Genomic DNA, 12,236 nt, shown 5'->3' on the forward strand with positions numbered 1-12,236 from the left:
AAAAATTGTATCAGTTGCAACAATGAACAGGCACTTTAGCAAAATGAGCAAGCAAGTGACAGTAATTGTAGATTGCCTCTGGTTGCAAAAAAATTCAAGGAGCCTTATATCCCTGCACTTTTTTAAAGTAAGAGTTGGCAGATGAGGGTTATATCCTGCCTTTACAGGCACAAGTGGATTAAGGTGGGGCACTGATTGGAGGCAAGTAAAAGGAATTTGAAAGCTCAAACTAAAATCACAAGTTTTGACCACAGTCTGATCACAGTGAGCATAAATTAAGCTGTGTGGAAATTAAAAAGGTAATGAGTATAATATTTATCAGGTAATTGCCAAAATTTTTCTCAGTTATGCTTTGTATAAAAGCCTATACAGTATGGGACATCAATGCTAATAAATCCTCAGCAGGAAAAATAAGTCTTCCCAAACTGCATTTACTACAATATTTGACCACCATAGCTAGAATCTGATGTTCACAATACCATCACCCAGTATCTATCCAGGTATCTATTCAGCCACTTGATCTAATTAATGACTAAATCAGATAGGCCAGTAAGGTTATGTTGTTCACTATGAACTATCCAGTTTTGTTTTTTTTTCTTTTTATTTTTTTTTTTTCCCACTGTACAGCAAGGGGGTCGGGTTATCCTTACATGTATACATTGCAATTACAGTTTTTTCCCCCACCCTTTCTTCTGTTGCAACATGAGTATCTAGACATAGTTCTCAATGCTATTCAGCACGATCTCCTTGTAAATCTATTCTAAATTGTGTCTGATAAGCCCAAGCTCCCGATCCCTCCCACTCCCTCCCCCTCCCATCAGGCAGCCACAAGTCTCTTCTCCAAGTCCATGATTTTCTTTTCTGAGGAGATGATCATTTGTGCTGGATATTAGATTCCAGTTATAAGTAATATCATATGGTATTTTTCTTTGTCTTTCTGGCTCATTTCACTCAGGATGAGAGTCTCTAGTTCCATCCATGTTGCTGCAAATGGCATTATGTCATTCTTTTTTATGGCTGAGTAGTATTCCATTGTGTATATATACCACTTCTTCCGAATCCAATCATCTGTCCATGGACATTTGGGTTGTTTCCATGTCCTGGCTATTGTGAATAGTGCTGCAGTGAATATGCGGGTGCATGTGTCTCTTTTAAGTAGAGCTTTGTCCGGATAGATGCCCAAGAGTGGGATTGCAGGGTCATATGGAAGTTCTATGTATAGATTTCTAAGGTATCTCCAAACTGTTCTCCATAGTGGCTGTACCAGTTGACATTCCCACCAGCAGTGCAGGAGGGTTCCCTTTTCTCCACAGCCCCTCCAGCACTTGTTATTTGTGGATTTATTAATGATGGCCATTCTGACTGGGGTGAGGTGGTATCTCATGGTAGTTTTGATTTGCATTTCTCTTATAATCAGCGATGTTGAGCATTTTTTCATGTGTTTGTTGGCCATCTGTATATCTTCTTTGGAGAAATGTCTATTCAGGTCTTATGCCCATTTTTCCATTGATTGATTGGTTTTTTTGCTGTTGAGTTGTATAAGTTGCTTATATATTCTAGAGATTAAGCCCTTGTCAGTTGCATCATTTGAAACTATTTTCTCCCATTCTGTAAGTTGTCTTTTTGTTTTCTTTTGGGTTTCCTTTGCTGTGCAAAAGCTTTTCAGTTTGATGAGGTCCCATGGGTTTATTTTTGCTCTAATTTCTATTGCTTTGGGAGACTGACCTGAGAAAATATTCATGATGTTGATGTTAGAGAGTGTTTTGCCTATGTTTTCTTCTAGGAGTTTGATAGTGTCCTGTCGTATATTTAAGTCTTGCAGCCATTTGGAGTTTATTTTTGTGCATGGTGTGAGGGTGTGTTCTAGTTTCATTGCTTTGCATGCAGCTGTCCAGGTTTTCCAGCAATGCTTGCTGAATAGACTTTCCTTTTCCCATTTTATGTTCTTGCCTCCCTTGTCAAAGATTAATTGACCATAGGTGTCAGGGTTTATTTCCAGATTCTCTATTCTGTTCCATTGGTCTGTCTGTCTGTTTTGATACCAGTACCACACTGTTTTGATGACTGTGGCTTTGTAGTATTTCTTGAAGTCTGGGAGAGTGATGCCTCCTGCTTGGTTTTTGTTTCTCAGGATTGCTTTGGCGATTCTGGGTCTTTTGTTGTTCCATATAAATGTTTGGATTGTTTGTTCTAGTTCTGTGAAAAATGTCATGGGTAATTTGATAGGGATTGCATTGAATCTGTAGATTGCTTTGGGTAGTATGGCCATTTCTACAATATTGATTTTTCCAATCCAGGAGCATGGTATATCTTTCCATTTCTTTATATTTTCTTTGATTTCTTTGATTAAAGTTTTATAGTTCTCGGTATTTAGGTCCTTTACCTCCTTGGTCAGGTGTATTCCGAGGTATTTGATTTTGTGAGGTACAATTTTAAAAGGTATCGTATTTTTGTATTCCTTTTCTAATGTTTCATTGCTGGTATACAGAAATGCAACTGACTTCTGAATGTTAATCTTATATCCTGCCACTTTGCTGAATTGATTAATCAGTTCAAGGAGTTTTGGGGTTGAGTCCTTAGCGTTTTCTATGTATAGTATCATGTCATCTGCATACAGTGACAGTTTGATCTCTTCTTTTCCTATATGGATGCCTTTTATTTCTTTTGGTTGTCTAATTGCTGTGGCTAAGACTTCCAAATCTATGTTGAAGAGCAGTGGTGAGAGTGGGCATCCCTGTCTTGGTCCAGATTTGAGTGAGAAGGCTTTCAGTTTTTCCCCATTGAGGATTATATTTGCTGTGGGTTTATCATAAATGGCTTTGATTACATTCAGGAATGTTCCCTCTATACCCACTTTGGCGAGGGTCTTGATCATGAATGGATGTTGAACTTTGTCAAATGCTTTTTCTGCGTCTATTGAGATGATCATATGATTTTTGACTTTTCTTTTGTTAATGTGGTGTATGATGCTGATTGATTTGCGTATGTTGAACCATCCTTGTGAACCTGGGATGAACCCAACCTGGTCATGGTGTATAATTTTTTTGGTATGTTGTTGGATGCGGTTGGCTAAGATTTTGTTGAGAATTTTTGCATCTATATTCATCAATGATATTGGCCGATAGTTTTCTTTTTTGGTGGTATCTCTGTCTGGTTTTGGAATGAGGGTGATGGTGGCCTCATAGAATGTCTTTGGGAGTATTCCTTCTTCTTCAACCTTTTGAAAGAGTTTAAGGAGGATGGGCACCAATTCCTCTTTATATGTTTGATAGAATTCACCTGTGAAGCCATCTGGTCCTGGACTTTTATTTGTAGGGAGTGATTTTATGACCTCTTCAATTTCATTTCTAGTGATCGATCTGTTCAGTTGGTCTGTTTCTACTTGATTCAGTTTTGGCAGGCTGTAAGATTCTAGAAAATTGTCCATTTCTTCCAGATTGTCAAACTTGTTGCCATACAGTTGTTCATAGTATTCTCTTATGGTTTTTTGTATTTCTGCTGTATCCGTTGTGATTTCTCCTTTTTCATTTATAATTTTGGTTATTTGGGTTCTTTCTCTCCTCTTTTTAGTGAGTCTGGCCAGGGGTTTGTCAATTTTGTTCACCTTTTCAAAGAACCAGCTCTTGGTTGTATTAATTTTCTCCATTGTTTTTTGAGTCTCTATTTTATTGATTTCTTCTTTGATCTTTATAATTTCCTTCCTTCTGCTGACTTTAGGACTTCTTTGTTCTTCTTTTTCTAATTCCTTTAGGTGGAGGGTGAAGTTGTCAATTTGGGATCTTTCTTCTTTTTTGAGAAAGGCCTGTATTGCTATAAATTTCCCTCTGAGCACTGCTTTCGCAGCATCCCATAGATTTTGAGAGGTTGTGTCTTCATTATCATTTGTTTCAAGGTAGTTTTTAATTTCCTTCTTGATTTCCTCATTGACCCATTGGTTTTTTAGTAGCATGTTGTTTAGTCTCCATGGAGTAGGTTTTTTCTCTTTGCTTTTCCCATGGTTGATTTCTAATTTCATGGCATTGTGGTCAGAGAAGATACTTGAGATAATTTCTATGCTCCTAAATTTATTGAGATTCGCTTTATGTCCCAATATGTGGTTGATTCTTGAGAATGTTCCATGAGCATTTGAGAAGAATGTGTATTCTGATTTTTTTGGATGTAGTGTCCTGAAGATATCAATTAAGTCTAACTTTTCTCTTGTTTCCTTTAGGATTGAACTATCCAGTTTTTGTTTATTAGCAAAGAGATATTTTTGTTTTCTTCTACCTGTTTCCTAAAATAATATTTATAGATGAAATAATCAGTTTTGCATACCTATTTATCGCTAACACAAATATGACATCCAGTCTGCAGTCAGTTAACCTTTGTATATTCATATATGCCCACTTTATGTTAGTACACTGTATGATTTGTTTTTTCTTTAGTAATGGGCCTGAATCCATTATAATGAAGATAGCCAGCTGCCTAAAGTGTTCAGTTGGAAGAATGCATTGAGAAGCATCAGGACTATTTGTAAAATCCATTTTTAAACCTTGCAACTGTGTGTATGTGAATGTCTGATCACTGAGATTGAATACTGAAATAAGTAACTATGATGAACCAATTTAAAGCCATCAGATATTCAAGTCAAACCATTTACATCTGTTTGTTTAAATCATACAAATAAAAGAAGTTTTCTATCATTGGCAAGATAAAATATACTCTTGCATTTTTCTAAACATTCAAGTCCAGTGCAAGAGTTTGCCTTATTTACAGAAGAAGGAACATATATTAAAAATAACCCTGATTTTAATCATAGCCTTATCTTTGACATTTTGGACAATCAATATAACCTTTCTGAAACTTGATTTTCTCCTTTGTTAAAAAGAAATGAAAGTATTTCTTAATCTATCTTCTAGGTTTTGTCAGTAATTAAACATGGTAATTGTATTAGTTATCTATTATTGCAGAGCAAGTTACCACACATATATATTAACTCACAGGTTCTGTGGGTGTGGAACCCAGGCATATCTAAGCTAGATCTTCTGCTTCAGGGTCTTTCACAAAACTACAGTTGAAGTGTCACTTACGGCTAAGATCTCATTTGAGGGTTCAAATGGGGAATGATCTACATCCAAGCTGATGTGTTTATGTACAGGATCCACATTCTTATAAATTGTTGAATTGAGGGCCCCTATCAGTGTATTGAAAGATGGACCTCCTTACATGGCAGTTTGCTTTATCAAAGCCAGCAAGGAAGATAATATGTTAGGAAGACAGAAGTTACAACTCTTGTAGCCTAATCACATAAGTAACATCCCATAACCTTTGTTCTAACATATTAATTAGAAGCAAGTTTCTAGGTAAGCCAGCACAGGAAGCTGGGGTTATCTTAGTGTCTGTTCACCACAGAAATCTAAGTGAAAGTACTGAGTAAGCTTGTAGGACCTAGAAATATAAACATTTTAAATTGTACTTCTGAGAAGTAAAATTATCTTTATTCAAGCCAAACAGCTCTAAACACCTGAATTTCTGGTAGATCCACTAATGAACTTACTTTTTTATTAATTTGTACATTTTGACCTTCATAATCAAAGTTTTATAAATTATCCTTGAAGTGAAACAAATATGGTTGAATGTTTTACTTTTACCACTTGCTGAAGGTATATAGTCCCTAGCAAGTTACTAAACTTTCCGTCTTAGACTCTTATCTATAACATTTTACTGTGAGTATTTTCACTATTAAATAGCACTTGTTAAGTGTTGAACACCATTTTAAAATGTCTTATTTTATTTCTGGAAATAGTAATGTTATAGTTGGAATTAGTACTGTTAGTACTGTTGCTATTACCTCACATGCTTGTCACCAAAGACTAGGATTTATGATACAAAAAAACCTCGAAAAAGCAAAAAAGAAAACCCAAGTCATCTGCATTTCCCCCACTTCTAAACTTTGATTATTTTTCTGCTTTCATTTTTAATGACACTTTGACATGTAATATGAAGGTGAAGAATAATGTAATTAATACATTTTACATTTTTGAAATGTGAACTGGTAATGAGTATGGAATGAATGCTTTTTGTTAAAAGAGCCTATTAGAGTCCATTTTATTATAAGCTAGAACTGCTGAGAGTAGACTAGAATGAGTTCATCTGTTCCTAGCCAACCCTCACTATTGTTCAAGGCTGAGCCAAGCCCGACCTCTTTCTTTAGATATTCATGAACACTCCAGCCTTCGGCGGCCTCCTTTCTATATGAATTTTAAGTGTACTCATAGCCTATTCTATATTCTTTAATATCTAAATATGTGATATATTTTCCTTCTATAGATAAAGAGCAGATTATTTGAAGTTGTATCCTCCATGTTTTACATTTATAATTTCGACACCAATTAGCATCATGATAATAAAAGTAAGTACTAAATAAGTACTTATAGACTGTACTACTAAAATGTCTAAATGTAGAAAGTAATTAAAAACAAATAAAAATTCAAATTTTGCTTATTAGGAGTTAATTGAGTCATCTATCTGGAAAGTTCAGAGGTTGGGCAGACTTGGGGTTTTGTTGGTCCAGAAGACTCAGTGATACTACCAAAGACTTATTTTTGCTTTTCCAGCAATTCCAGCAAGGATTCTAAAATTCACCTTGATATTACTATGAAATATATGTATAAAATTTATATATATATATACACACACACACATATGTGATTTAATTAAATCTACCCCCACACACACACACCTTGGAATTGGCATTAAGCTAAACTTGGTACTGTCAATAAAACTTTCTGTGATGATGGAAGTGTGTTGTTCAGTATGACAGATACTAAGTCACTAGCCACAGGTGGCTATTGAGTACATGAAATGTGCCCGTTATCTTTTATTTAATATTAATCAACTTAAATTGAAAAAAATCACATGTAGCTAGAGGCTACTGTACAACATAGCACAGGTCTAAAGCCTATAGGCTGCTTGGGAGAAGAGTAAACACTCAAAAATCAGAGACTAGGAAGGCCTGGTCTATGGGGAAAATGGATAATGGATAGACAACCACTAATATTCAGTAAATTGACTGAAAATGGGTCATTTTAAACAACTTGAAAATTAATTCATGATCTATTGGAAAGAACTAAGATATCAATTACATTGTAGTCTCGATATTCTGTAACTGATACCTCTAAAAATAGAGAGATTATAAACATACACATACTGTTTTTATTTCCATATAAAAACCTGTTTCTTACTACCTGCCTACTCAAATGTAAATTAACCAAAATGTGGGTTACTTAACATCTGTCATTGTAGTTAAGTGATTATGGCATAATAAAATACAGTAAATATTATTAATTATTTGGTAAATTTAAGAAATGATATCAAGCTCCCACATGCCAGCTTTCTGGATTTATCTGTGTTCATCAAATGAGCTTGATAAATGTGAAATTGTCCTTTTCCTTTGTTCTATGTTTTAAAAGTCCTAGTAATTACATGCTTCTTGAGGAGAAAACTGTTTTGGTTTGTGTGCATATGTTCAACTTTTGTGCTGAATTTATTAGAAAATAAATGAGGTATAAATTTGCCTTCATGACAGTGCTTGTTAAAGGTAACTCTGAATTACTTGGCTTAGAACTATTAATGATTAAAAATGTCAGCCTTAATGTTGCTTAATGTAGTATTTAAATTGAACTCTACAAAATTTTAATCATGGCATCATGTGGATTGGCAAGTTCAGGACCAAAGGGGTCACTTGGAATTTAAACGGATGTGTATTTGACAGGCTGCACAATGCTTTTCCAGTGTATGTTGAATATCTCCTTTAATCTCCAGGTTGACAAATATTCTACTGAAAATTGAGCTTGAATCCCAAAGTTTTATTTGAAATGAGCACTGTTTTAGTTCTGCATCTTATAGTGACTGTAAGGCCCAGATAGGAAGAACACAGTGACACAGAGCCTTACACTGGCTTTCTCTTGTCGATAAATTGAACCATTGACTTAGAGGCTCTGGGTGCAGCTTTCACCTCAACATTCAGCTTCTCAGATTCCAAAGATAATTGCACAATAGTGTTTTACTCTCTAGACATCATGATCAGAAATACAAGTTGATAACAGTGAACATACAGTTGAATCAGCAGACACATTTTCTGGTTATATGAGATTGAGAAGATTGAAAAGTTAAGATTGCATCTGTTCCAGATAAACCCTACCAATCAGGTTCCCACAAACAAGATAGTAATAGTTAAAGACTTAGGTTTGCTACTTAGGTCCATTCTTTAAACATCAATTTTGAAATGTGTTAAAAGATCTGGTGAAAGTATTTTCAACTGTTGAGTGAAGACAAAAGATGTCATAGTGACAGTCTTCTGACAACTTAGAGATGGGCAGTAGGTGTTTATTAAAAAGAGGATATATTTCATTAAGGAGTCAACATCTGCTCCTTTATAAGTGTGATCTCTAATAGTTCTTAATGTTATGAAATAGCTCATACTCTAAGATTTGATTACTGCCATTAGTATACTCATCACTATGGTTAATAAAAGGAAGTAGAACCATGGTCCCTGACCTCCAACTCACTTATTATATTATTGGTGAAGCAAGCCACTCAATCATTTTTTAAAATGTTCCCTGCATTTTCATCAGTCTTTTAAAGCATTCTCTATTTTCTCATCTTAACTCAACAAGCAGTGCAGAAAGAGCAGTCTCAGAATGTCTCAGCTATGTTTTCAAACCCAACACGTAACTGTCTATGTAAGCATAAAAAGAGTGCTATATTAGATGAACAAAGGCTGCAAATACTTTAAGAATTCCTAGAGTTCCCTCGTGACTCAGCAGGTTAAGTATCTGGCATTGTCACTACTGTGGCTCTGGTTATAGCTGCAGTATGGGTTCGATCCCTGGCTTGGAGAACTTCTGCATGCCATGGGTGTGGCAAAAAAAAAAAGAAAAAAGAAAGAAAGAAAGAATTCCTAAATGGAGGAGAACATTGAGATTTAGAAGAGTAAAAATCTCAAGGTTTATGGACTTTTTAGTAGAAGAAAGGTCGATGTTCATACAGAAAATCCCTTATTTTGCAGGTGAGGAAACTGAAGTTCAGAAAGAGTACATACAGCAGCAAATCACCCACTATCCCCAGGTGTAGACATCCAGAGTTCCCTGTCACCTATCCAATATTCATTTCAACACATTAAATGGCTTCAAGTGGAAGAAATGTGTATTTTTAACCAGGTCTAGATTGTGACTTATTTTTGGATTATTATATATCAAGGTAAACAAGGAGTTTGTCTCTCATTCATACGTGCATACATTTTCCTTTGCTACTTTATTTAAAATGACTTTGCTAAACTGAACCAACTGTACTCTTGTGACCAGTCACATTTTTCCTCATTCTGGTGGGTCAGCTGAAGATGGAGTTCAATCAGATGCATAGTCTGGAGATTGAACCTCTGCCAGCTCACTGCTTCAACATGTTTTAACTAACCTGATGGTAAACTCATTGAGGCAGAGACTTGAACTGCATGCCCTCTTCATCTTTAAATCAGGCAGAGCTAGCATATATTAGGCACTCACTAAATATTGGTTATATGTTATTTTTTTTCCTTTTACTGCCACACCTGTGGCATATGGAAGTTCCCAGGCTAGAGGTCAAATTAGAGCTGCAGCTGTAGGCATACTCCACAGCAATGGCAACACAGGATCCAAGCCATATCTAATACCTACGCCATATCTTGTGGCAATGCTGGATTCTTGACCCACTGAGTGAGGCCAGGGATTGAAACCACACCCTCAGGGACACCCTATCAGGTTCTTAACTCACTGAGCCACAACAGGAATGCTAAATATGGGTTATATGTAGTTTAATGAATTATTTGTCTCATCATCATAGTGATTAAAACTAATTGCTTTGCCTTTGTACTATTTTCTTCCTTCCTTCCTTCCTTCCTTCCTTCCTTCCTTCCTTCCTTCCTTCCTTCCTTCCTTCCCTCCTTCCTTCCTTCCTTCCTTCCTTCCTTCCTTCCTTCCTTCCTTCCTTCCTTTCTGTCTTTTTAGGGCTGCACCTGTGACATATGGAGGTTCCCAAGCTAGGGGCTGAATCAGAGCTGTAGCTGATGGCCTATATACCACAGCCACAGCAACACAAGGTCCAATCCACATCTGCAACCTACACCACAGCTCACAGCATGGATCTTTAACTGAACAAGGCCAGGGATCAAACCTGCATCCTCATGGATACTAACTTGTCTGATTCACTTCTGCTGAGCCATGATGGGAACTCCTGTGCTATTTTCTTTGATACTCAATGTCATCAGCTGGGGTATGTCCCAGAGTCAGTATTCAGAATAAAAGTCTCCTGGGTTTTCTCTTGAGCAGGATAAAACACACCCTAAAATATCAGGGATTAAATACATAACTGCTTATATTTTATTACAAATGAAAAAAAATTGAGTCAAAGAGATTAAATTTACAGAAATTATGAAATAATTGGAGATAAAAGGAGAATTACACTCATATCATTTGCCTTCTGATGTCTTTGCCTAGTCCACATTAGCCACATTGATAAACGTGCTGCCAAACACAGTCCAGTCTCCAGAGAGAAATTCTCAGTAAGTGCATATTAATCAGTTGAAAGTATACAGCAGCATTTTTTACCATGAAAATTTCAACATTTCTCAAATAAGTCTATTTCAAAAATAGATGTTGTTACTTCTCACTTTTCCTTTCTTCTTTTCACTCTTTTTGTAACCACCAAATTCCTAGAAATTGTCTACCCCCTTGACAGCATTTGAAAGTATTTATAGCTTTTGATTAAACCAAATGGTTCTTTCTCCATTGGGCCTGTGCCACTGGAGCTTTCTTCATTCTTAAAGCTGAAGCTTTTTCTTCCTTCTTGTATACTGTAGAATTTCTGGCTCATTCTATACATTTCACATTTATAATTATGGTAATTTGACCATATTATTTATGTATGGCAAATTTTCCTCAACAACATATAGGACAATTACCCCAATTCTACTTAAGCTTCATCCAAGTGAAATTGTTGCTATTATAGCTAGCATTAAGACACTGATGAAAGAAATGAAAGATGGCACAAATAGATGGAAAGATATATAATGCTCATGGATTGGAACAGTTAATATTATCAAAATGACTATGCTATCTAAGGCAATCTACAGATTCAAACTTGAACAAAATATTTTAAAGTTTGTATGGAAGCTCAAAAGATGCAGGATAGCCAAAGACAACCTGAAAAAGAAAAATGGAGCTGGAGGCATCAGGCTCTCGGACTTCAGACTATACTACAAAGCAACAGTCATCAAAACCATATGGTACTGGCACAAAGACAGAAATATCGATCAGTGGAATAGGATAGAAAGCCCAGAAATAAACCCATCACCTACAGCCAACTAATCTATGACAAAGGAAGCAAGAATATGTAATGGAGAAAAGATAGCCCCTTCAATAAGTGGTGCTGGGAAAACTGGACAGCCACATGGAAAAGAATGAAATTAGAACACTCTCTAGCACCATACACAAAAATAAACACCAAATGGATTAAAGACCTAGATATAAGACCAAACACTATAAAACTCTTAGAGGAAAACATCGGCCAAACACTCTCTGACTTAAATGACAGCAACATCTTCTCAGATCCACCTCTTAGAGTGAAAACAAAAATAAACAAATGGGACCTAATCAAACTTCAAAGTTCCTGCACAGCAAAGGAAACCCTAAACAAAGTGAAAAGACAACCACAGAATGGGAGAAAATCTTTGCAAGTGAATCAACTCACAAGGGATTCATCTCCAAAATTTATAAACACCTTCCGCAGCTCCATACCAAAAAAACAAAAAACCCCATCACAAAATGGGCAGAAGATCTAAACAGACAATTCTCCAAAGAAGACATATGGATGGCCACAAAACACATGAGAAGATGTTCAACATCACTCATTATTAGAGAAATGCAAATCAAAACCACTCTGAGGTACCACCTTACACCAGCCAGAATGGCCATCATCCAAAAGTCTACAAACAGTAAGTGCTAGAGAGGGTGTGGAGAAAAAGGAACCCTAGTAAACTGTTGGTGGGATTGTAGATTGGTGTAACCACTGTGGAAAACAGTATGGAGATCCCTCAGAAAACTCAAAATAGAACTACCATTTGATCCAGCAATCCCACTCCTGGGCATCTATCCAGAGAAAACCTCGACTTGCAAAGACACATGTACTCCAATGTTCATTGCAGCACTATTTGCAATAGCCAA

General features: G+C 36.1%; 1 protein-coding gene across 3 annotated transcripts in view; it reads left to right on the top strand.

Annotated features, from left to right (window-relative positions):
• LOC146397761 (uncharacterized) overlaps nucleotides 1–11,825 on the top strand; it is a 448,274-nt gene extending 436,449 nt beyond the window's left edge. Inside the window, exons 3-4 of one of the 3 annotated variants that reach the window (XR_014825318.1) lie at nucleotides 6,310–6,391; nucleotides 9,050–11,825. Coding sequence is in view for 1 of the 3 variants with exons in the window: in XM_084992458.1 (XP_084848584.1) it covers nucleotides 9,050–9,114 (65 nt within the window). In the remaining 2 variants the exon portion in view is untranslated. The remainder of the gene's footprint in view (nucleotides 1–6,309; nucleotides 6,392–9,049) is intronic. The other 2 variants (XR_014825317.1, XM_084992458.1) reach the window with 2 other exon arrangements.
• Nucleotides 11,826–12,236: the final 411 nt, after the last annotated feature.

The sequence above is a fragment of the Sus scrofa genome, chromosome 13, assembly GCF_054392235.1.
Source record: "Sus scrofa isolate SSC_HxYL_T2T_F1_AM1 chromosome 13, Sscrofa_HxYL_maternal_Yorkshire_Landrace_v2.0, whole genome shotgun sequence".
Lineage (NCBI taxonomy): Eukaryota > Metazoa > Chordata > Mammalia > Artiodactyla > Suidae > Sus > Sus scrofa.